General features: G+C 34.5%; 1 protein-coding gene across 5 annotated transcripts in view; it reads left to right on the top strand.

Annotated features, from left to right (window-relative positions):
- Sick (sickie) overlaps nt 1–27,410 on the top strand; it is a 423,876-nt gene that overhangs the window by 312,604 nt on the left and 83,862 nt on the right. For 4 of the 5 annotated variants that reach the window (XM_076771991.1, XM_076771989.1, XM_076771993.1 and 1 more), the window contains 7 exons: nt 8,369–8,707; nt 9,976–10,203; nt 10,797–11,211; nt 11,929–12,070; nt 12,323–12,349; nt 14,095–14,339; nt 15,277–15,428. In XM_076771991.1, coding sequence (XP_076628106.1) covers nt 8,369–8,707; nt 9,976–10,203; nt 10,797–11,211; nt 11,929–12,070; nt 12,323–12,349; nt 14,095–14,339; nt 15,277–15,428 — 1,548 coding nt within the window. The remainder of the gene's footprint in view (nt 1–8,368; nt 8,708–9,975; nt 10,204–10,796; nt 11,212–11,928; nt 12,071–12,322; nt 12,350–14,094; nt 14,340–15,276; nt 15,429–27,410) is intronic. The other variant, XM_076771990.1, reaches the window with a different exon arrangement.

The raw sequence follows: 27,410 nt of genomic DNA, 5'->3' as shown, positions 1-27,410 counted from the left end.
CAAAATATAAGAAATGTTTCAAGTTAGACACAAATTATTGTATTTAGGGGTTGAGACAACCCTCTATAAGGTTCCCATTTCATTAATTCTATTAATAAAAATACGAATTTGCATAAAGATCCGCAGTCTACTAATAACAATATTGATGACGATTGGCAGCACCAGATATCAAAGTAAGTGGCTCGTAAGTTTATATTCAAGAAACAAATTCGGCCCATAGAGGGTTAAAATTTTTCCCAGGGGTGGCCGAACACCCTGTATGTGTGTAGAGTAAATTTTGAGAAACACCTCTGAAAGTTTAAATTTCATTTTAAAGATATCGAAATCAATGGAATATTTACAAAATACAAAATGTTATTTTAATATCCTATATGAGAGAATGAAAATACAGTATATTTCTAAAAAAGATACGCCAAGGGGTTGATCTGTTAAAATCTCGTCGTTTGACATTTTATTTTTATTTACTGGAAAAGACACGCGGCACGATAATGAAAATCGTAGAACGAGAATGGCAATTGCTTCGATCGAACGAGCATCGAGACTCGTTTGAATCGTCGGATGAGGAGTGTCTGAAACAAATAGACACCCCTGTTAAATTGCACTAGACACTGGAGGGTAACAGGGGTGGTTCTGGTTCGAGGGCTATCCCTTAATTATCCTGTGCAATGACGCATTCGACGTTCACACAGGTATTTCGTCGCTATCGATCCCATCGAAAGGCCGACACGTGTGCGGGGACCAGCGAACTTTCGTAGTTTCGACGATTAGGGCCACTTCATCGCGCCAATTAAATTATCCCGGGAGCAGTTCGATCCCCGGGAAAAGTTCGTACGATTTGGCGAAACGGAACAAAGTGCGATCGACGATAATAATTCCGGGATTCGGTACTCGGCGACGAAGTGAGTGATTCGTGGAAACGAGCCGCGATAACAAGTTTCGCGCGATAATAATAGCCATAATCCGAATTGGACGAAATATCGCGGTTGCCTTCGTTCAGACGTTCGTGACCGTATTAAATAACTGGGAAACGACTTTCAGCGACGGCGAAAATACGGAACAGTTCGATCGGTGAAGTAAAAAAATGGTGAGTCTATTTTTACATTCTAAGCTTTGGGAATTATATCGACGATTCCGAAATTTCCAGTTTAACGAGTTTGAACCTGTTTTGTGGAATATCAGAAGTTTCGAAGCTTTAATTAATTGGTTTAATACTGTATTGGGATACCTCAAATTTTCGTCTGTTGGACGTGAATTCTTTTTTTTTTTGTTATTTACAGCTGAGATTAATGGTAACACGTACTCGTTCATATGATTTCAATTTTGTAATTTTTTTAAGTTTAAATGAAGACATGTTATGTGAATGTTCCAATTAAAAAGAAATGTTTTAAAAAATTTTACTGAATCTAGAATTTATCAGTCTTGTCTGCTTATTATATAGAGTAATGGAGGTTCCAATGTTTTAAAAAATATACTTCTCTTAAATAATTCCTATTTCTTATTTATAAGTTTGCTACAGTAAAAGAAAGAATTTTAATGTCTTCAATATGGCGACTTTTGATAGGTAAAATTCTCCTAAATCTGGAATTCATCAGTCTTGTTTGCCTATTGTATAGAGCAATGGAGGTTCCACTGTATTAAAAAATATACTTTTCTCACATAGTTTCAATTTCTTAATATTTATAAGTTTAAATGAAGAGATGTTATATAAATATTCAAGTTAAAAAAAAGAATTTTTAAAAATTTCTCTAAATCTAGAATTAACAAGTCTTCTCTGCTTATTATATGTATAGGGTGTTCGGCCACCCCTGGGAAATGGGAGATTCTAGAGGCCAAAATAAGACGAAAATCAAGAATATCAATTTCTTGACTGAGGCTTCATTAAAAAGTTATTAAAAAATTAAATTAAAATATTTCAAATCGTTCTGAAAAAATTATTTTCGGTTGCAGGGATCAATTACAATCATTTTTGGTCAATAGACATACCCCCGAAATCTTACCCACTTTCTAGAAAAAAATTCGAGAAGGTGGGAAATTTTTCGACGAACTTAAAAAATTTCAAATCGTTCTGGAAAAATTATTTTCAGTTGCAGGGGTCACTTACAATCATTTTTGGTCAATAGACATACCCCCGAATTCCTACGCATTTTCGAGAAAAAAATTCCTTACCAAAAATCTAATTTCAGGTCAGAAATATCACTCCCAACTTTCGTGCGTATCTTTAAATCGTCATAACTTCTGAACGAATTGAAGGATTTTAACGTTCAAAAAGGCAAACAACGCGTATTTTAGTGTGGAATATATATAAATTGTAAAAATATTCAAAAACTTGATGCTTGACATCGCAAAATTAGAAAAACCTCATAAAAATGGTCCAATTTTCAAACGACCATAACTCCTATAATAGTGAATATATTTCAATGAAACTTTTTTCTGAAGTAGTGCTCATGGGTACCTACAAAAAAGTATTAGACAACTTTTTTGTAGGGCGTCAAACAAAATTACTAAAAATGAAAAACGAATTTTCAGGAAAAATCGACAGGGGGTAGGTGCCTAAATTTTTTGGTGAAATTGAAAAGTTTAAAATCACTCTGGAAAAATTATTTTCGATTGCAGGGGTCACTTACAATCATTTTTGGTCAATAGACATACCCCCGAATTCCTACGCATTTTCGAGAAAAAAATTCCTTACCAAAAATCTAATTTCAGGTCAGAAATATCACTCCCAACTTTCGTGCGTATTTTTAAATCGTCATAACTTCTGAACGAATTGAAGGATTTTAACGTTCAAAAAGGCAAACAACGCGTATTTTAGTGTGGAATATATATAAATTGTAAAAATATTCAAAAACTTGATGCTTGACATTGCAAAATTAGAAAAACCCCATAAAAATGGTCCAATTTTCAAACAGCCATAACTCCTACAATTGTGAATATATTTCAATGAAACTTTTTTCTGAAGTAGAGCTCATGGGTACCTACAAAAAAGTATTAGACAACTTTTCTGTAGGGCATCAAACAAAATTATTAAAAATGATAAACGAATTTTTAAGAAAAATCGACAAGGGGGTAAGGTGCCTAAATTTTTCGGCGAAGTTGAAAAGTTTAAAATCACTCTGGAAAAATTATTGTCGGTTGCAGGGGTCAATTACAATCATTTTTGGTCAATAGACATACCCCCAAAATCCTACCCACTTTCTAGAAAAAAAAGAAGAGGTGTGAATTTTTTCGACAAAATTAAAAAATTTCAAATCGTTCTGAAAAAATTATTTAGGTTACGAGTGTCAATTACAGTCATTTTTGGTGAATAGACCTACCCCCAAAATCCTATCCATTTTCGAGAAAAAAAATCCAATAGGAGCGGAACTTTAAACGTTAATAACTTTTTAACGAAGCCTCCATCAACAAATTAGTATTCTTGATTTTCGCCTTATTTTGGCCTCTAGAATCTCCCATTAAAATTTTTCCCAGGGTTCCACTATACTAAAAAATGTATTTCTTTTACATAATTCCAATTTCTTAATATTTATAAATTTGCTACAATAAAGACATGTTATACAAATATTCTAATTAAAGAAAACAAATTTAAAGAATTTTCCTAAATCTAGAATTAACCAAACAGTCTTGTCTGTCTATTATTCACAATAATTGCGCTTTCACTCTATTAAGAAACTACCATTTTCTCACTGTGTGCTAAATTTAGGGTAATCGAACAGGCGAACAAATTAGAAGACCGTGTCTGTTAAGGGTTAACATTCGTCGTCCGCGTGTTTGGGGCATTTTTTCCGGTCTGAACGATAATATTTATTCCGTGGAAAAAAAGGGACGTTCGCAGGCCTGTATTTCGGATAATAAACCAAGGAGAAGAAAGAATAAAGGGTACGGGCGGCGCCGTGACTCCGTACTCGGAAGGAGGGCCCCGTTTATTTGAATTTTCGCGGTAGTACTGTCGTTCAAAGCAAAGAAGTCATCGTCTGTTTATTGTTTCTCGATCGTTTGTCTTCTCTTGACGCATCTCGGGGATTACCGTCGACCCGTTTCGATCGGTACGAACACGCCTTTAAAGAGCAACGGGAGAAAAAGTCGCGCTTAACCCACGGGGATCTTTTGTCCGGCTTATGGCCTTTTCACCGTACCTTTACGATCCAGACGGTGAAAACGTGAAAGAGCATTTTCTACACCCCCTCCCCATGAGTCACTACGTACGCGGTAATTCTACGTTTCTGAATAGGGGGAGGGATCGGGAGAAATTGAGGAAACGAGGACCAGTTTTCCGTTCTCTCGATTTACAGTCGTTTGAAATAATTGGATGAAACGGTTGGAGGGCGGTTTGCTTCAAATTTCTTTTTTTTTCATTTTTATACCCTTCAAGAAACCACAGTGCAAAATTCTTAACCCTTTTGGACTCACAGTGAAGTGTAAAAAACGAATTATTAATTATAATAGTGTAATATATTTCCCTATCAAGAGTTACTTGTAGATGAAGGTTGAAGAAATATTTTTCTTCTTGAAATTTTTATTTGTAGAATTTCTTCTTATAATTTAACTTAATTAAACTATAAATTATTAATTTAATTTTAGAGTTTCTTCTTATAATTAAAGTATGAATAATAAATTTCCTCGCCAGCTGGATTTTGAGTAAAAGTTTGTCCTTTAGACACCCCGATATTGTTTCGATTTTTTTGAACGAGAAGAAAAACATTGAAAAATACTCCCACGTGCAAATCAAGTAACGTATAGTTTCCGTTGGTGGATAAAGGGTTCCGGAACTGGTGACGAAAAGTGGGTTTTACGCAACGACCCTAATCGTAAACGCCAATTGTTATCACCTGATCAAACATCCACCCCGTGCCCCGAATCGGGACTCCACCCTCGCAAAATTTTATCGTGGGATTTCAGGGACAGATTTGGGGAAATTTTATTCCCCAATATCGAACACAAATTTTAGATTCATTTATAAATAAAGTTCATTCGTAAATCAGAATCGAATTTATCACAGATTTTAAAGCAATTCTTTTTCCCATATCTTTGGACACAATAATGTATAATATATATGCTTGAAAAAAATGGTTCAAAATATGCATGAACATGTGTACAAATGTTTAAATTTATAAGTCTAATACTCTTGTTAAAATTAAAATATAAACTTGTTTTTTCATCGTCTTCAAACTACCCCCTTAACTAAGGAGAGTATTTTGGTTTAATAAATGAACAGAAATAACTCAGTAAATGAAAATAATTTATCAAAGAGGCACAAATTTAAAAATGTATAAGTCAAACTACCCTCTTAACTAAAGAAAGTATATTGATTTGATAAATGAACAGAAATAACTCAGTAAATAAAAATAATTTATCAAAGGTGTACAAATTTAAAAATGTATAAATACTTTTGTCAATATTAAAATACAAACTTGTATTTTCATCGTCTTCAAACCACCCCCTCAACTAAAGTAAATAGAAATGATTTATCAAAGGGGAAGAAGTCGCGTTAATTAACGAATTCCTGCAATTATCAATCCTGATACCCAACTTTGTCGGCTAGTGTGTAATTACGAAATCAGAAGCTGAAAGTTTATAAAAAAATACGAGAGGTTTCAGTTCGAAAAGTGCCATTGGCAACGAGTGCAGAGATTCTGTTCTCTGTCGTGCAGCCGCCACCGTGGCGTCTGTTTTCTGACTCATGCCATCAGGGTTCTGACTTCAACGTGCCTTATGCTCGAGAATCGATAGCAGTGAAATCAACCTCGCCGGAAGTCCTTGACCTAGGTCACGCGTTCGAGTACACCGATATCGACACCCCCATTAAGCGCCTAATGGATGATGAGCAAGAATTTTCCAAAGATTTATCTCACATTGCATGATTAGTCAGCAATTATAATTATGTTAAAATATAATTAACAATCTCCGATTATTCTGTAAACTTGGTACTCTTTTTATGGGTTCACATTAAAATTCTAGGGGTGAGGACTATCCTCAAAGTTGTGGATGAAACATTTATTTAGTTACACAAAAATTAGTGGAAATATAGAAATAGATATGATTCATTTTTATGGTGCAGTTGAGAGATTGTAATAAAAATTACAATCTTTTTTAAATGTCTAATTTTAATAAATATCTGATTAGTTACAGTGGCATAGAATACGGTGACATAGTGAAAAGTTTACAGAGTCCTTATGGTTGTTCTTTGGAAAGCAAACTTCGTTTATATTAAAGTTTTTGGCTGTCTCTATTAATTTTTTAGATGATAAACCCTCTGCAACAACCCTGTATGACTCATAGCCATTGCACTACCATCCAAAAGTTTAATCTCACCGAAATGACGCTGGTCGTTAGAAGTATATATTTTTAATATTATGATTCAGAGAATATTCTTAGTTGTATAGGAGCTTGTAGATAATAATAATATAACAAATACTGCTCTTTAAGAAGCTACTTTTACGAACATTTCGACTCCATCTACAGAATAAATTATGAATTAAATTTGGCAAATTACTATTTGCCATACCTCGATTCAAGTTTCATATATGATAACACAAACTGAATTTAATAAATATACGAATGAAATTTAAATTGTAGGTATTTAAAACAATTTTTGTGGAAAAAAGAATATTTTTTTATTTTTAGAAGTCACGTTACAAAATTGCATTTGGTATTGCTAGTTATTAATATTATAACTCGACCAGGACAATTTTTTAACACCCTACAGTGTGTTCTAAAATCATATGAAAAAATTGAAATCTAATTCTTCTAATTCGTTGAGCTCTGATAATCGTATTTTTTGAATTTTTAGAAAGGTTTCTTTATTTTTAGAAGTTACATCATAAAATTGCATTCAACACCCCACAGTGTATTCTGAAATCATCTAAAAAAATTGAAATCTAATTTTTCTAATTCGTTGAGCTTTGATAATCGTATTTTTGGAATTTTTAGAAAGGTTTCTTTATTTTTAGAAGTTACATCATAAAATTGCATTCAACACCCCACAGTGTATTCTGAAATCATCTAAAAAAATTGAAATCTAATTCTTCTAATTCGTTGAGCTTTGATAATCGTATTTTTGGAATTTTTAGAAAGGTTTCTTTATTTTTAGAAGTTACATCACAAAATTGCATTCAACACCCCACAGTATGTTCTGAAATCATCTAAAAAAATTGAAATCTAATTCTTCTAATTCGTTGAGCTTTGATAATCGTATTTTTTGAATTTTTAGAAAGGTTTCTTTATTTTTAGAAGTTACATCACAAAATTGCATTCAACACCCTACAGTGTGTTCTGAAATCATCTAAAAAAATTGAAATCTAATTCTTCTAATTCGTTGAGCTTTGATAATCGTATTTTTGGAATTTTTAGAAAGGTTTCTTTATTTTTAGAAGTTACATCACAAAATTGCATTCAACACCCTACAGTGTATTCTGAAATCATCTAAAAAAATTGAAATCTAATTCTTCTAATTCGTTGAGCTCTGATAATCGTATTTTTTGAATTTTTAGAAAGGTTTCTTTATTTTTAGAAGTTACATCACAAAATTGCATTCAACACCCTACAGTGTGTTCTGAAATCATCTAAAAAAATTGAAATCTAATTCTTCTAATTCGTTGAGCTCTGATAATCGTATTTTTGGAATTTTTAGAAAGGTTTCTTTATTTTTAGAAGTTACATCACAAAATTGCATTCAACACCCCACAGTGTATTCTGAAATCATCTAAAAAAATTTAAATCTAATTTTTCTAATTCGTTGAGCTCTGATAATCGTATTTTTTGAATTTTTAGAAAGGTTTCTTTATTTTTAGAAGTTACATCACAAAATTGCATTCAACACCCCACAGTGTGTTCTGAAATCATCTAAAAAAATTGAAATCTAATTCTTCTAATTCGTTGAGCTTTGATAATCGTATTTTTTGAATTTTTAGAAAGGTTTCTTTATTTTTAGAAGTTACATCACAAAATTGCATTCAACACCCTACAGTGTGTTCTGAAATCATCTAAAAAAATTGAAATCTAATTCTTCTAATTCGTTGAGCTTTGATAATCGTATTTTTGGAATTTTTAGAAAGGTTTCTTTATTTTTAGAAGTTACATCATAAAATTGCATTCAACACTCTACAGTGTGTTCTGAAATCATCTAAAAAAATTGAAATCTAATTCTTCTAATTCGTTGAGCTTTGATAATCGTATTTTTTGAATTTTTAGAAAGGTTTCTTTATTTTTAGAAGTTACATCACAAAATTGCATTCAACACCCCACAGTGTGTTCTGAAATCATCTAAAAAAATTGAAATCTAATTCTTCTAATTCGTTGAGCTTTGATAACCATATGTTTTGAATTTTTAGAAATGTTTAACGGGATACGATTGAATTGTTTGCCAAAACAGAGGGTGCCGGGTGGTGGCGGCGTGATTGTGGGGGGTGGCGGTAGTTCGGCCACCCCCCAAGGTGCACAGCAGGCCAGCAACCTGGTGTACCGCGTCGTGAGCTCGAGGCATCCCGGCGGCGGTCATCATCCTCACGTGAAGAAGTCGGACAGCTCGCAGCAGACGGACAACTCGGCGTTCAAGCATCAGCAACAGCAACAGCAGGGCTCGAACAGCTCGACGAACAGCAGCTCGAACAGCCAGCAATGGAAGAAGTACATCGAGGCTGGAGCTGCGAGGGATCGGGAGAGAGACAAGGAGGGTGCACCCCCGAGTCCTAGTCCCTCCAGGCGATCCCAGGTAAACATTTATACAGTTTCGTCCCTTCTTCAGAGCCGTCGCTCTTCTGGACAATATTGATCTTTCGGATGGGCAGTTTGGCTAGCTCCACTCTTCTGTGGCGCAAGAATTTGGGGCCTATCGTGCGCTAGGAAGGCCCATAGGTCCCTATTTTCATTTTGTAATACACGAAAGTCGTTGAACTGATATATTACTCGTAATAACTAGAAATTTAAACCTTCCAAGAATATATCAAATATAGAAGCTAATATAAATACATATTTATCATTATAAGGAATATAAATATTGCTCAAAAAATAAAATAAAGAGAAAGAAAATTGGGGTTGAATCTCACGATGACCTAACAATAGTGAAACGTTGAATTGTTTGAGATTTTATAATTATTATACACATGAACTGGAATGTATCATTATGAAATTATGTTTGTTTGTTTTATTTTTAACTGATATGTTGATGTTTTATCAGTCTATGAAAATAACGATTTTTCATTACTCCTACGTCTTTTATTACAAATTATTAAAATAGTATTTATGAGAATCTGTTGTCCATAATGCTTTTCTTGCCAGCCCATAGAAAATACAATACTAAGCTTGTCAAGCAATTTAATTCAAAGGTTTTCTTTGGCATTGTCACTCTCTCTTCTTCATAATACTATGATATTGCTTCCAGACTAATTTAATCTTCCCTTTATAATATCCAATTAGAAGAGCTAAATTCTGCACCGACGAAAATCCTCTTTTCCCCCTAAGTGCCGCATGTGCCCCGCGACATTTTAATACTGCAAGAAGCTATAAAGAATGCCTTTGCATGTGATGCTCGCGACGTCTTTTCCCCTATAAATTACATTTTCATGGTAGTTGTGCTTGATTTATGCGAAACGAAATTCTGACCAATTAAAACCAGTTAAAACTTTCTCAAAAACTGTCCTTTATTCAATTTTAACGTCTACGTCTGGGATTAAGGGGGAATATTGTCTGCAAAGAAGATTATTATACATATACTGTCGATTAATTTTAAGACTCTAATTAGTCAGTTTGTAGAGACAAATATCCTTTCTCAATTTTTGAAATTCCTTGCGAGCAATAGTTTCCTAAATTGATCCTCCATTTTGTAGTTTGATGGAGGTGTCCAAAAGCAGAAAAAATTCTACATACCTTACTCATTTGGTATATCGTTTATTATAAAATTATTTGTTTAATTTGGATAAGCTGTAGATATGAAAATAAAATGGTCGTACGTTTAAAATGTATTTGTTTGGGGTGTCGCAGGATAAACATCGGAAACAGGCCATGGCCGAATATGCGAACGGCGAGAAACCTCAGAAAGTGTCATCGGGAACGTCGACCAGCGGCAGCAGCAAAGTTAGGGGAGTGCCGCAGAGTTTTGGATACGTGAAGAGACACAGCGCGGGTACCAGTCCCAGTCCCAACGGGGTCCAAAATGGCGGCAAAGATGCTACGAGAACGGCACAAGTCAGCGCAGTCCCAAGAACAAAGGCAAGCAAACGTTTATCTCCTCTTAATTGACCATACAACTCTATTCCCGTAACGTCATTGAATCAAGATATTTATTTTACAATTTTAAATATCAAGGTAGATATTATTGGAGCACCGAGAGTCTTTGATATCATCAAAGACATAATTTTATTGAATCGTTTTCAACCATACAACTGGTCGTCCTCAAAAAAGAAACATAATTTTACACTTAGAAAATGTATAAGAAAATTATGCAGTTTAAAGTGAACAGTTATAATTATTATAGTATAATAATATCGTTCTTACAACCAAAGAATATCTTCAAATATATTCTTTTCTCTTGACTGTACAAAGACATGGGTATTGAATATGAAAAAATATTTCCACTTCAGAAGATTAAGTTTGATCAAATTACTGAGATACACGTTACAAAATCAATAGAGATTTTCTACAGTACTACCTTGCTTCTTGCACTACCGTTAGGGATATGTGAAACAGAATCATCCCCATCGACATGCAAGAAGAGGATCAGTATTATTTCCTTCAATTTGACTTCCATAATTTTTGATAGTCATTAAATAAGATTGCTTACTTTCTTCAATTCTCTGTTACAGGTTAAAGTGTCAGGTGGTACTCAGACATGCACCACAGAGCTCCAGGCCAATTCTTCCTCGTCGAGTCAGGGGCACCATTACAAGAGTTACAGTCTCACGGGTCCTAGCGCCAGTCAGCTGTCACAGTCGGTACGAGATCGTCTCATGCTCGGATCGCAGAGCCTGCCAAAACCTGGTAGCCCAGAATTCACAGCGCTGTTTGCATCTGCCCATCATCGGGACAGAGGACCCGGTGCTGGACCAACCAGCACCTCCTTCTCCCCGCGAGTACTCAAACCGTCGGATGGAAGCCTGAGCGACACGTGCAGCAACTATGCAGCGCCCGATCTTCAAGGATATTACACTCCCAATAGTCCCTACACCACATCCTGGATGAGACACAGCAATACCTATACACCCAGTGGACGTTCTCAAGGTACATTTCTAGTATTTCAACTAGAAAATATATTAGTGTAGAAATCCATAAACTCAAATTAAATACATGGAAGACGGTATTTTGCACTGAAAAGTCGTTTCTGTACAAGGTGGTTCGGCCAACCCTGGGTAAATTTTTAACGGGAGATTCCAGAGGCCAAAATAAGACGAAAATCAAGAATATCAATTTCTTGATTGAGGCTTCGTTAAAAAGTTATTAAAAAATTTGAAATCGTTCTGAAAAAATTATTTTTGGTTGCGGGGGTCAATTATAAGCATTTTTGGTGAATAGACATACCCCCGAAATCCTACGCACTTTCGAGAAAAAAATTCGAGTATTCACTACGCTCTGTTTACTATTTTCACGCGCGCGAGTTCATTGAACTCGATGAAACGTAAACAAACGCTTCGAACCCTCGTATCTCCGGAACTAATTACGCTATCGACTTGTTCGAACGCTCATTTTAAAGGGCATTTCATCCTCTATCCAATGACTATACCTACTATAATACAAATTTAACTTAAAACAGGAAATAAATAATTTGAGAGTTCACTATTTTATTAAAACCCTGTTGAAAATTACATATACGAAAATCAGCATACACGATAGTCCTGAAAATAGATAAACATACGTGAAACATGGACACCTATTTCAGAGTTAATTCAACGAGGTTCGTGGATATTGGACAATGTATTTACTCGAGTTTCGTAATTTCAGGAATGGGTTTATGCGAGGCGGACAGCGTAGAGTCGCTGGGTTCCCATCGAGCGAGCTTAACCCATGCTCGTTTGTTGATGCATCAAAGGGACTCGACCGGATCGCCAGCCCCGCCGAGACTGAACAGAAGCAATTCCATTAGGTGAGCCCGTAGCGTAAACGATATATATATTATTTTCTTGCACTAGTTACTTTCACAACCTCATACGAGATCCTTAGAAGTCATTTGCATACGTCTATATGTATAGATGCATGACTAGAGGATGCAAATGTCTCATCATATTCGTTGAATCGATCAGTTTCAGCTTCTTTCTGATTCTTTATAATTAACCACTCAATGACATCGATTGCTCGTTTACGGTGAAATAACGCAGATCATTTGATACCGTTCTAGCCATCTGCGGGACAGGACATTCCCAAGGTAGTGAGAAAATCTAGAATACACATTCGTCGAGCCTGTTTTCAATGCATAAGTATTAAAACGAACAATACCCTCCGGGGTGGTATTAATACCCTACATGTACACACGAGTGACCGTTGTACGCACTTGACACACACACACATCCCTGTGTATTTATATATTTCCAAGTCTTATTTACACGTGTGTCGATTTTACTCAATAGCGATATTTTAGTTCTCCAATAATTGGAACGATTTCAATTTTCGTCGTATTTTTGTACTTTGTGACTGGTCTGTGTGCTTATTGTGCGAACGCATGCTCTGTCGCTTCTTTTTCTCTCCTTTCTTCTATAAAATTAGTTAACCGCGATACGAAACGTACGTAATTAGGATCGTTTCTGACTTAGACCGTTCTTGGCTTACATTTTTTTTGTTCCACGGAAGTACTCTTGCGAATCGTTCGCTCGACTCGTTTTCCCTTCGTGGTGCTATTATAGAACTGCACGAGCGTATACACTGATCGAGAAGTGGTACTCGACATTCAGACGGAACGGAATTTATCTTTTAATTAGGAGCCTCTTCCAGATCGACTAATTACGTATACACTCGGCCAAGTAGATAGACGTGTTCTCGTCGATGTCCTAAACAAACTGAACACTCGGATGCGAAGAACACTCGTCTCGGTCGGGTCGTCCGTCCGTTTCTCCGTGAATCGAACGCGACGAACTCCAGTTTTATGGAATAAAAAACAAAAAAAAAGAACGAACCCCACGACGATTCCGATTTCTTCGCATCTAAAGGTTTCCGTTTCACGGAAACGCGTGATTGCGTTCGGGAATTAACTTGTAATTGTCCGATTCGCTCTTTCCTTTCCCGAACGCAATCAGGCGCGACAAGCTACAACGATGTCTGTGCTTTCTATCGTTTCGAGCGAGATACTTGGGCAAATTCTCTAACGTTTCGACGAGATTTCTTAAGGAGATATTCCCGTTTTTCAGGACGAAAAGATCGATCTTTCAAACGATATTATAAAAGTTCGAAGGCTTGATAATATTTGAGAACGTCGAATCAAGTTTCTCTAGAAATTATGCTGTTATTATTAACAAACGACAGCCACATTCGCGTAGTTGAAATCTAAGTTTGATTTAAATTCAAGATGGCTACCACTGTGCCCATTTTTCGTCGCTTCGAGATTTGATTCGCTATATTATCAATAATAATCGAGAGAAGAATTGTTTCCCAGCAAGAAAATTAACAAATAACTGTGCAAAAGTTGATCCTTCGCCACATTCGCGTAATTGAAATCTAAGTTTGATTTAAACTCAAGATGGCGACTGCTGTCCCCATTTTTCGTCGCTTCGAGATTTGATTCGCTATAATATCGATAATAATCGAGAGAAGAATTGTTTCCCAGCGAGAAAATTAACAAATAACTGTGCAAAAGTTGATCTTTCATAGTTTTTGGTAAATGTATTCTCTAAAAATGGTTTAAAACGACTCGAAAAGAGGGAATGCCTCCTTAAGTGTTCGACGGCGGCCATCTTCTATCCGTGCACGTTACGGGCGCTTTTTAATCCTTCGAAGATGCAAACAGTTCTATCAGCGATCGTCGTCGTGCGTGGAATATCAATTAACGATAACAATGGATATTTACGCGAACTTGTGAATCGATTACAGAACTCTTTGCTGATCTTCGAAGTCACTTACGATATAGTAGCCAAATATTCTCTACCGATGATTTAGATGGTTGTACCTCTGTTTTCGCAGATCCACGAAAAGCGAAAAAATGTATCCGTCAATGTTAGCTAGAGGAAGCGGGGCCTCGTCTTCCGTCGGCGAGGAAGTCGGAGTCGGGATAGGGATGGGTGTCGGTGTTGAACCCTATTATAGCGTTCCTGTAGGATCTACCGGGTGTACGGGACAGCACTGGTCTCAGCCAACGTCTCCAACGCCCACGCACACTTCGCGACAACCGCCTAATCTTTACCAACACGTGCACAAGGACGACGATAGTAAGTTTTCGTTTCGATGTGTTTCAAACTAATTCATTTAATTCGATCGCTTGGAATAGCGAAATAAAAATAGAAATTTAAAAAATTTATTCAAAATTAATGAAGATTTATAATAAAATCAAAATGTAATATAGCTTTACTCTTCCATATTCTGTTATTTTATTTATTGCTTTCTTATGAATCTCGAAGGTATCAATAAAAAAGGAAACCTTAGCGATTTCTATGTATTTAATAAAAATAATATTCTCGGTTCGAAAGAGACGAAGTATTACGGCGTTTCGTCCTAGATCCGCCGGAGGATTTTTCAGCAAGGCTTTCCTAGCGGATCCTGCCTTAGACGCGCCTACCAGGTGAAAGCAGTCTCCTATATGTGAAGCTTTTAGGTCAAACACAACGAGAAAAATCTAAATAACAGCCATCTGGTGGCTGAAGCACGTCGAAACGACATAGTCTACGCAGCGAGGAAAATATCAAACTTTAGAAACGAGGAAGGGTATTAAAAGGGCTCTCTAATGGCGACGAAAGTGGAAATTTCGAGTTCCCTTGCAAACCTGAGAAAGAAAACTGTAAGGGAGTGGGCAATTTTTATAAATATGACCAACTATTGATCGTACAGTGTGAAGCAAAAATATTAGATTGGGCTCATCGTAACAGATTACTTCAAATAATTTAGAATTAATCATTGAATTTGTGTCATCGCATCAAACTCACTTTTCTATGGCTAATTTCTTTTCAGGTTTGCATGCTCTATGTTCAGATTTAACGTCTCGCCTTGAGGATTGTTTTATCTCCTCAGTGTAACGATGCAGGACTCTTTGATATCAGATTTGCGCTCCTTATTATTAATAGACAGTTTATTTGCATAATCGAAAAATTAGTCACGATTTCACTTGATGGACGGGGGGAAAAAAGTGGAATCTTTCTCTTTTGCTTTCAGTTCATGGTTCTTCGGTATCTTTGGTATCGACGGCGAGCAGTCTTTACAGTTCAGCCGAGGAGAAACAAGCGCACGAACTGAGGAAATTACGACGCGAGCTCCTGGACGCCCAAGAAAAAGTCCATTCGTTGACTAGCCAGCTATCGACAAACGTGAGTACATGTTACGTCGATTAACTTTAGCGATAAAGCATTGCCGGGTCGTATATTACGAACTTGCTACCGTTCGAGACCCAAGTCATACGTATTTCGTAATTTATATACCGGTCTGTTAAACTGACGTCACGTTGATACACAATTGCTCGACACGGATCTATCCTGTCGCGAGAGATAGGTCGAGTTATCCGTGCTCCGCTAAGGGAATTGGTGCAAATGATTAATCATAATTAATCGAACGGGACGACAATTAGCGTACTTACAAGCTGCACGTTGCAGGTCGTGCTCTTCTAACGAGCTTGATCCGGCCAAACCTGTTGCGACAATTTTCTATAGAACACCGACATACCGTCCCCCTTATGTCAGAACCATGAATGCGACAACTTTCATTTTTTCCAGTAAACATGAGTTTTTTGACTATTCTATTTTTTTCTGTTTTTGATTTTACACTGATTATATTCTCGATTCGACAGTATAAAATATCGTTCACTTTTAGCGGGACTGTAACTTTTTCATTTTAGAATTCATATCTTTGTTCGATTCAAGTCTCTATTCAATTCATGACTCCATAATAGTATCGTTGACTTTCAGCAATATTGTAATTGTTCAATTTCAGAATTCATCAATTCATTTTTTGCAGTAAACACGTGTTTTTGACCATTGAATATCTTGTTTTTCTGTTGCTGATTTTACAGTGATTATATTCTCGATTCGTCAATATAATATATCGTTCACTTTTAGCAGGACTGTAACTTTTTCATTTTAGAATTCATATCTTTGTTCAATTCATGAATCTATAAAACTATCGTTGACTTTCAGTAATATTGTAATTTTTAAATTTTAGAATTCATATCTTTGTTCAATTCAAGTCTCTATTCAATTCATGACTCCATAATAGTATCGTTGACTTTCAGCAATATTGTAATTGTTCAATTTCAGAATTCATCAATTCATTTTTTGCAATAAACACGTGTTTTTTGACCGTTGAATATCTTTTCTGTCTGTTTCTGATTTTACAGTGTTTATATTCTCGATTCGACAATATAAAATATCTTTGACTTTCAGCAATACTGTAATTGTTCAATTTCAGAATTCATCAATTCATTTTTTGCAATAAAAACGTGTTTTTTGACCGTTGAATATCTTTTTTTTCTGTTGCTGATTTTAGAGTGATTATATTCTTGATTCGTGAATATAAAAGTATCGTTGACTTTCAGCAATACTGTAACTTTTTCATTTCAGAATTCATATCGATGTTCAATTCATGACTTTATAAAAGTATCGTTGACTTTCAGCAATACTGTAACTTTTCAATTTCAGAATTCATATCTTTGTTCAATTCATGAATCTATAATAATATCACTGACTTTCAGCAATACGGTAACTTTTCAGTTTCAGAATTCATCAATTCATTTTTCCCAGTAAACACGTGTTTTTTGACCATTCAGTATCTTTTTTTCTGTTGCTGATTTTACAGTGATTATATTCTGTATTCTACAGTATAAAATATCGTTGACTTTCAGCAATATTGTAGCTGTTAAATTTCAAAATTTATCGATTCATTTTTTGCAGTAAACACGTGTCTTTTGACCATTGAATATCTGTTTTTCTTGTTTCTGATTTTACAGTAATAATATTCTTGATTCGTGAATATAAAAGTATCGTTGACTTTCAGCAATACTGTAACTTTATAATTTCAGAATTTATCGATTCATTTTTGCTAGTACGCACGTGTTTTTTAGTATCGAATCTATTTCTTTCCGTTTCTGATTTTACAGTGATTATATTCTTGATTCGTGAATATAAAACTATCGTTGACTTTCAGCAATACTATACTTGTTCAATTTCAGAATTCATCAATTTATTTTCCCCAGCAAACACGTGTTTTTTGACCATTGAATATCTGTTTTTCTTGTTTCTGATTTTGGGTGGAAAATTATTCTCAAAACATACTTGATTCTGGTAGACAATCGAATAATTTCTTTTCCTTTCAAAAATACCAATATCTACGAGTACAGTGGCTAACAAAGTACCTCATTTCATTATTTTTCAACTCTTATAAACATTCTCATGATATTGAAGTAACATGAAAAAATTATTCTCAAAACAATCCTATATTTCATATACTAGTAGTTTTATTACAACAACTAACAGTATATTTTATTTCATTATTTTTCAACGTGGACGTACATTTTCATGAAATAGAAATAACATGGGACAGCTTTTCTCAAAACAATCCTATATTTCATAGAGCGATCAATAGTTTTATTACAATGTCTAACAAAGTACCAAATTTCATTATTTTTCACATTCCATAAACATTCTCATGAAATTGAAATAACGTGGAAAAATTATTCTCAAACAATCCAATATTTTACATAGTAATTGATAGTTTTATTAGTGTCTAATAAAGTACCAAATTTCATTATTTTTCACCTTCTATAAACATTCTCATGAAATTGAAATAACGTGGAAAAATTATTCTCAAACAATCCAATATTTTACATAGTAATTGATAGTTTTATTAGTGTCTAATAAAGTATCAAATTTCATTATTTTTCACCTTCTATAAACATTCTCATGAAATTGAAATAACGTGAAAAAATTGTTCTCAAAACAATCCTATATTTTATTACAACAACTAACAATGTATTTTATTTCATAACTTTTCAACGTGAACGTAAAGTACCCCATTTCATTATTTTTCAACTCATATAAACATTCTTATGAAATTGAAATAACATGGAAAAATCATTCTCAAAACAATCCTATATTTTATATACCAATAGTTTTATTAAAACAACTAACAGTGTATTTTATTTCATTATTTTTCAACGTGAACGTACATTTTTATGAAATAGAATTAACGTGGAAAAGTTTTTCTCAAACAATCCAATATTTTACATAGTGATCAATAGTTTTATTACAGTGTCTAATAAAGTACCCCATTTCATTATTTTTCAACTCATATAAACATTCTTATGAAATTGAAATAACATGGAAAAATCATTCTCAAAACAATCCTATATTTTATATACCAATAGTTTTATTAAAACAACTAACAGTGTATTTTATTTCACTATTTTTCAACGTGAACGTACATTTTTATAAAATAGAATTAACGTGGAAAAGTTTTTCTCAAACAATCCAATATTTTACATAGTGATCAATAGTTTTATTACAGTGTCTAATAAAGTACCCCATTTCATTATTTTTCAACTCATATAAACATTATTATGAAATTGAAATAACTTGAAAAAATCATTCTCAAAACAATCCTATATTTTATTACAACAACTAACAATGTATTTTATTTCACTATTTTTCAACGTGAACGTGCATTTTCACGAACTGGAAGTAGCGTGGAAAAGTTTCTTTCGAGCTAACCCAATATTTCGAGCGTCGAGAAAGGTGTTAAAAAGATCGAGGGACGCGTTAATGAAATTTCGAACGACCCGCGTCGCTCCGAGGCCGCGGGTAGCGTCCGTGCAGCTGACTGGCTGTTTAACGAGGAAGATCTGTGGCCCGAGCCAATCAGACGCGACGCGGCCGCTCTGGCATCTTGGATCGCCCGTGGCGTGGATCGGTAGTCGGTTTACGTTCAGTTTGTGCCGAGACGCGCTACCATAAACATCGTGCGTCCCCTTGTCGTCGGGTTCGTGCACGCGAACTGTACGCTTCGTTGTGTTTATCCGTCGAAGTTTTGGCGGGCAACGATCACGATCCGCGTACCCAGTGTGAGAAAAGTGCGGAAACGGATCATTCGCCGTGGGAAAATCGTTTTGTTCGTCGACGTTACGCGTAGTCCAGTGGTGATCGTCCGAATCGATCGCGCGATCGATGAGCCCGAAACGTGATCTTCCGATGCGGCGGACTGGCTGAAAGAAAAGTAATTGAAATGGAGTCGTTTGTCTGGTTTGATTTTTATCGATCCCGAGCGGTCGACTCGATCGCTTTCCGTCGATAACTTATCGCCGGGCGACCTTTCTCTTTGTAAACGTTTTATCGAGGATTACGCGTTACGTTCGTAATACTTCCTGGATTTGTTTACCATTCTATCAGTTTTCTTCTACGCGTCAAAGTAGAAAGCAGATAAAGAAAAGGGCTGACACGACGTTTTGAAAAATTTACCCTGTGAATGATCCAGCAAAGGGGGGTGCGAGTTAAGGAATCTACGAGCATCGAATGTTTGAATTAAATTGCAGTGCAAAAGTGTAAGAACGATTAGAGAATATTTTTTAATGAAACGGTTTGCAAAAATACAGATATGTTCGTTATATTTACTTGTTGCTGAATGAAATTAGTTTATTTATTTAGGTGAAATTTAAATTTCTAGTTGTTTCTCCTTTTCTGACATATTTGTTATTTTTTAATCAGTGTCACAGTTTGTTTTTGGTGAAGAAACAGACGAGGATTGGCAAACAATCACTTGTTAAAAATTGTTTAAATGGTATTTGCAACGAACTGTCGTTAGAAATTAATTTTCGAAACGTAACAAAATAGTTTTAATTACTTTGTTATATTTACGAATTTACGTCACACTTCATAGAATGTTTTTATTATCAATTCACTGAATACTTATTAATTCACTAATTACTCAGGCGGCATTAATTTTATATTTTCGTAATTATGTAAAGAATTCCATGAGGCAAGAAAAAATTAAATATTGAAAATATTTATAACGTTAGATTTCTTTCACGTATTATATAATTTGTTTCACCGTCTTACAAAATGGGATTTCTGTTATGAATGTTCGTCATTCGGTTTTTTCTGTAGACGAGGCTCCCTAAATTTCGTTTTGCCTTGGGCCCTATGAAAGCATAATGCGTCACTGTTCTTAATAACTCGAGGGAAGGCAATCCATTTAATCTGTTCTTTGGAGTTGAATTTCGGAGCCAAGTCTCGAAAAAAATCTTAAAAGCGAACATGACTTTACGGTCGTTGCACTTGTAACCGGAAGAGCGACTGAGATCTTTAATAATTCCTATTTATTTTTGGAGCAGTCGAAAGTTACACATTTTCAAGGATCCATTTTCAGAATCGATTTATTCAGAAGCTAAATTTTTAGTGTAACTTTTAATAAATATTGAAACCCTTCTTCGATATTGTCACCATTTTGGTTAAATCCTGAAATTATAGTATTCAGTCGATCTGGAAGGTTATTTTCAACGATCTATTTTCTTTTTATATTTTTATCCACAGAATTTATTGAATGGTATCGATATATTCAAAACCTACATTTTTAGTGTAACTTTTAATAAATATTGAAACCCTTCTTCAATATTGTCACCATTTTGGTTAAATCCTGAAATTATAGTATTCAGTCGATCTGGAAGGTTACACATTTTCTTTTTATATTTTTATTCTCAATATTTATTCAATGGTATCGATATATTCAGAACCTAAATTTTTACTATAACTTTTAATAAATATTGAAACCCTTCTTCAATATTGTCACCATTTTGGTTAAATCCTGAAATTATATTATTCAAGGTTTTGAATACATATGTACGTTTCATGAATTTTTCGAGGGAAAAGGTTGTTTGAAATCTGGAGCAAAATTTAATTATTTAATGATTTAAAAAAAGCAAGGCATAGGTGGGCAAAATTTAATTTCTATGATTAATTCAAAGTTTAATTCTGTGATTCAAATTCTAGTTTTCATTCAACGAGTTGCAGATAAAAAGTTTTATCTGTTATTCGTCGTTCGAAATTTGTATTTTTATGTGAATTTTGCACGTCTATGCAACAGAATCATGGATCTCTGAGAAATAATGAGGTGGACACGCTGAGAAGACAGATATTACGGTCAAATCGACTCGTTTGAGCCAGTTCTCGGCTCCCATGCTATCGGGACGCATAATCGCGATACGATATCTGAAAGTGCATCGCGAATCGATCAAGTTTCCGAGCAGAGATCCGCGTAGCTACCCACGAATGCCTGTTTCTCGCGAGATAACCTTTAATTGATCGTCTTGAGCTCTAAACGCAGGGAAATAGATAGAAAGGACCCTGAAAACGCCATTTCAAGAACCTCGTCTTCCACTAACAGATCCATACGATTCATATTAATACAAAAAGAATCTTAAAAATAGATGCAAAAATTGCAAACAGGAGTAACGTTAGTTCTCGCTCTTAAAAACGAAGAAAACAGAAAACAATTGTGAGGAAATTAAATAATAATGTTCGTAAGAGTCATCGACCACAGAAATATTTTTTTAAAAATTAGTTTTCAATTTTCATAGTAAAATAGCAAGATAAGAAGTTTCATTTGTAATTATTAGTAGCTAAAGCCATTTAAATTAAATAAATTAATCGATACCCTACAGGTTCTTTTCATTTTGGTTAGAACAAAAATCCTCAAATTTTTTTTTAAATTACAGTTTTAAACTTTAGTTAAAATTACAGGTAGTCGAGATCAATAAAGTGGATCATTATAGAGAAAAATAGAGTAGAATTAATAACAGGATAACAAATTTCACTCATAATTATTAGTAGGTAAAACCAGTTTTATCAAGAAAAGTATCGATACTTTACTTCTTTTCATTCTTAGAATAAAAGTCTCCAATTTTTTTTAAAATTGCAGTTTTAAATTTTCATAGTAAAATAGCAAGATAAAAAGTTTCATTTATAATTATTAGTAGCTAAAACCATATTTCAATAAAATAAAATAATCGATTGCAGTTTTAAATTTTCATAGTAAAATAGCAAGATAAAAAGTTTCATTTATAATTATTAGTAGCTAAAACCATATTTCAATAAAATAAAATAATCGATACCCTACAGCTTATTTTAATTTTGATTAGAACAAAAATTCCCAAATTTTTCTTACAATTACTGTTTCAAATTTTGGTTAACATTGCAGATAGTCGACATCAATAAACTGAATCCTGAAAAATTATTGTAGAGAAAAGTAGAATAGAATTAATAACAGGATAACAAATTTCAGTTATAATTATCAGTAGCTAAATCTATTTTAACCCTTAAATGGACTCTCAATCTCAACTGAATTATTTTAATGTTGCTTTTTACCAAATTGTTAAATAGAAATCATCTTTCTTTTAAGGGATTTAAGAAATAATTAACTAACAGAAGATTATATAAATTTTCAAATAATTACAATTACATATGTTAAATAATTATTAGTTTAAATAATCCATTGAAGGGTTAATCTAGAAAAGAACCACTACCCAACAGCTTCTTTTCATTTTACAACAAAGATCCATTTTGTCTTAAAATTACAATTTTTAATTTTGATTAAAATTACAGATAGCCAGATCCAATAAACTAAATCCCAATTATCACTATCTAAACCTATTTTAATCGAAAAAAGAATCAATCCCTTGTTCTTATTTGTAGACCAAAAATCCCTAGACATAAATTTTGTCTGCTTTGTCTTAAAATAACAATTTTAAATTTTGATTAAAATTACAGATAGCCAAATCCAATAAACTAAATCCAAATTAATTCAAATCCAACAATAATCTACACGAATCCCAATTATCACTATCTAAACTCATTTTAATTGAAAAGAAGAATCGATACCTGCTAGTTCTCATTTTTAGACCAAATGTCCCTAGAGATAAATTTTGTCCACTCTGTCTCAAAATTACAATTTTAAATTTTAATTAAAATTACAAATAACCAAATCCAAATTAATTCAAATCCAACAATAATCTACCCGAATCCCAATTATCACTATCTAAACCCATTTTAATTGAAAAGAAGAATCGATACCTGCTAGTTCTCATTTTAGGACCAAAAGTCCCTCGACAAAAATATTGTCCACTTTGTCTTAAAATTACAGATAGTCAAGTCCAATAAACTAAATTCTAATTAATTCAAATCCAACAATAATCTACTCGAATCCCAATTATCACTATCTAAACCCATTTTAATCGAAAAAAATGAATCGATACCTGCTAAGTTCTCATTTTAGGATCAAAAGTCCCTCGACATAAATATTGTCCACTTTGTCTTAAAATTACAGATAGTCAAGTCCAATAAACTAAATTCTAATTAATTCAAATCCAACAATAATCTACTCGAATCCCAATTATCACTATCTAAACCCATTTTAATCGAAAAAACCGAATCGATACCTGCTAGTTTTCATTTTTAGACCAAATGTACCTAGAGATAAATTTTGCCCACTCTGTCTCAAAATTACAATTTTAAATTTTAATTAAAATTACAAATAACCAAATCCAACAATAATGTCCCCAAATCCCAATTATCACTATCTAAACCCATTTTAATCGAAAAAAAACAGTCAATACCCTTGTTCTCATATTTAGACCAAAAGTCTCTAGACAGAAAATTTCTCATCTCGTTTCGATCGCCCGCACGTGAATATCTGGAGCTCATTAAAAACCGTGATCACGTCCGGCCATAGCACCGGACGCGAACGAGCAGTTTACACTGCTCTCGTTGCTCGACACGAGGCGGACCGACCCCTTTCGACGTCGTGTTTCGAATACGTTTAAAAAAAAAAGAAAGACCATTCGCGTCTCGCTCGGACGACAAAACGGCCCGTCCTCGAACATACAATTTTCGATATAGCATGAATCGCACCTGGATCGTTGTACGACGAGGGGTGGGGGGGCGTAAGACGCGTATATGGAAGGAAAGAAGCGCGTCGTTGGATCGTTCCTAGGAAACGAGGGATCTACCGGAGACCCGATCATTTTTGCGCTACTATATGCGACGTGCAGCATTCCCGGCGCGTACACCTTCGTCCACTATCGTCCTACCTTATTTTCTCCACTTTGTCTTTTTCTCGCGTTTCCGTTTCTGTCATCGGCTGCTGGCCAGGCCAGGTCGACCGTTCGTCACTCGCGCGACCGGTCGACGATACGCCGTAGCCCCGTGCAACGAGGATAAACCTCTCGCGGACGGGAAAGAACCCCGCCGACTCGGAACTCCGCGATCTTTCCTTCCACGATGTCCATGTATAGTTATTGACGCCATCTACGGGGGCCCTCGTTATGTCGATCGTCGTGTGAATCGCTAGGATACGCTTTTATCCGTTTCAAATATGAATGCACAGCGCCGATCGACCCGATCCACGGCCCTCAGGATCCTCCAAATCGGCGAATTCACCCCCTCAAGTACGATTTAATTTCAAACGACCATTACTCCTATAATAGTTAACATATTCCAATGAAACTTTTTTCCGAAGTAGAGCTCAGGGGTACCTACAAAAAAGTATTAAACAGTATTTTCATACGACCTCAAGGAAATTTATTAAAAATCAAAAACGAATTTTTAAGAAAAATCGAAACTTTTCGGCGAAATTGAAAAGTCTCAAATCATTCTGGAAAAATTATTTTCGATTGCGGGGGTCAATTACGATCATTTTTGGTGGAGAGACGTACCCCCAAAATCCTGCACATTTTCGAGAAAAAAAATCCAATACGGGTGGAACTTTAAACGTTAATAACTTTTCAACGAAGCCTCCATCAGCAAATTAGTATTCTTGATTTTCGCCTTATTTTCGCCTCTAGAATCTCCCATTTTAATTTTTCCAAGGGTTGGTCGAACACCCTGTATATGGCACAAAAAAGAAAAATTCAAATGACTTATTAAATCACACGTTATTAAATAAACATGTCCTCTGTTGTGTTCATACGTTTGCTAGTTTCTTTCGAGAAAATTCTTGGAAATTTCGCGGGTTCGAACGTTCTATTACAGAATACGACCCCTTGATGCATTATATTTGCGAAAAATGTCGGAACAATCGACGGTTGTGACACGCGTTATTAAGAAATATCGCTGGCAGCTGCGCTACGTGGGAAAAGGATTAATTATATCGTTCGCGAGCTCGATGTTTCGCCATTGACAGCCCTTTATTCGTAATCAAAATTCCAGCAGACACTTTTAGCCGGAAGCCAGGCAACAGGTAGCACGAAGCAAACGCTTTTACAGCTGGCGTAGGACTCGTCGGAAATGCGTCGTTTATGGCGTCATTTGGCGATCTCGAGATAGATAGTGGCTCGTGCAACATTTTCAATTAAAAACCGATCGATTGGACATTTTAATCTGTCGTTTGAATCGAGGCGTTTGCATTAAACTTGGGCACAATGTAATCTGATTAATGATTCACGGATAACGGTTACCCTGTAATAATAATTAAACCGTGCAATTACCGTTCGTGTACCGTGCGTTTACTATCGTGAATTATTCAACCAATTAATTTATACTCTGCTCTACACACAAGGTGGACCACGTTAATTTTATTGACGAGTCAAAATGCAAGGAACGCTTGAAATTAAAATTGAAGAAATGTCGGAATTTCTATTTCTATATACCAGTCATTCTTTTTGTCGAACTTAAATGGAATTGGAAAGTTCAAGGTCTTCGTTAATTTTTTATCGATAATAATTTCCGCGATTATTCGAATCGTTTTAGAACGTGCTTCGAGAGTATCAGTGAGTCATCGAATTAAATAATTAAACTCGAGTTGTAAATGTCTGCGAGGGTGTATTTTGGTTTCAGCCGCCATTCTCGAGGCGAGTTAAAAAAGAAACGTTCGTTAAATAATATTTTAGCTGTGCAGAGACTTCGTGTTTCAACTGTTTGTGAAAAGGTATTGTTTAAATATTTTTACACGATTTTTGCATTTTTCCTTCCCATTGAAAAATGGAAGGGAACAGGTTATTTAAATTGTTGAGCAAAATTCTGGTTGGTATTTTTATTTCTTTTTTTAATTGATTTCTGAAACTGTAGAATAAATTTTCTTTTAATTATTGGATTTCCAAGTCTGTTTTTTGTCACGGAAGTGACCTACTCGCGGATGGCTCTTGTTTTCTATGAATAACGCAAGCAATTAAAGGGTTCTCGTAATTTACGATCGACTCGATACCATGGCGCTCATTCTGACCATACGTGTGCTTTTATCGCGATAGTAATGGAGAATCTGTTATCTGGGCTCATTAATTGCAAGAAGAGTTTCTTGATGTTCGATAAGCAGCAACGTTGCGCCGTCATTAAATGTGCAGGATAAATATCCCCAACATATGGAGCCCACTTAAACACGAAAATAACTAAAAATGTGTGTATAAATATTATACACACCACAAACTGTCCTTGTCCTCGAGTTATGGCCATTTTTGTACTTCGAAAATTCTTAATTACGAAATGGTACAATTTTTACCAAGATCTGAAGTTCAGTATTTTTTCGTTAACATTAGAGCAACATCGTTAGAAATACTTGGAATACTCAATATTTTTCCAGGATAGTAATAGTAAAATTCCAGGTCTCTATTTCTGTATAGTTACACCCACTAGTTTGAAATTTATATCGAAATAAGAAGAATTTTATCTCCACTTCCGATTTTATTGCGTTGTCTTTCTGGGGATTTTTCTTCTTCGCTAATTTTACCATTTTTTATTTTAAATGCTACTTATTATACTGTGGTTTTAATAGTATACACTATATTTATACATTGCACTATATTAATAGTATATACTATAATGAGGTGATTTACTATAAATGAAACACTTGTTTTTTATGAACTCTTTTTCCATTTACTTTTACCAAATGTTATGTCGTTTATTACACTGTAGTTTTGAATATTACAGTTATTTCTATACTAGTATATTCGTACACGTGATTTACTATAATTGAAACAACTTTGTTCCTTATAAATTTCTTCCCATTTATTTTTATACCAAATGTTGTTATTTATTACACTGTGTTTTGAATAGTATTTTACACAGTTACTTCCACTAGTATTCGTACACTATAATGGTGATTTACTATAGATGAAACTGGTTCTGTACAAATTTCTTCGATTTATTTCTACCTAATGTTGTTTATTACTCTCTTCTATTTACAATGTAGTTTTTTTTGTTTTCTCTTTCTAAACATTAACGAACAAGTAATTCTTAATTACCAAATTGATAGAGAAGTATTTATTAATAATATAAACAGTTATATAAATTCAACAATAAGTAGTGTTTTCCTGAGTGGTCACC

Source organism: Colletes latitarsis, chromosome 8, assembly GCF_051014445.1.
Source record: "Colletes latitarsis isolate SP2378_abdomen chromosome 8, iyColLati1, whole genome shotgun sequence".
Lineage (NCBI taxonomy): Eukaryota > Metazoa > Arthropoda > Insecta > Hymenoptera > Colletidae > Colletes > Colletes latitarsis.
This window is presented reverse-complemented; position numbering and strand designations above follow the sequence as displayed.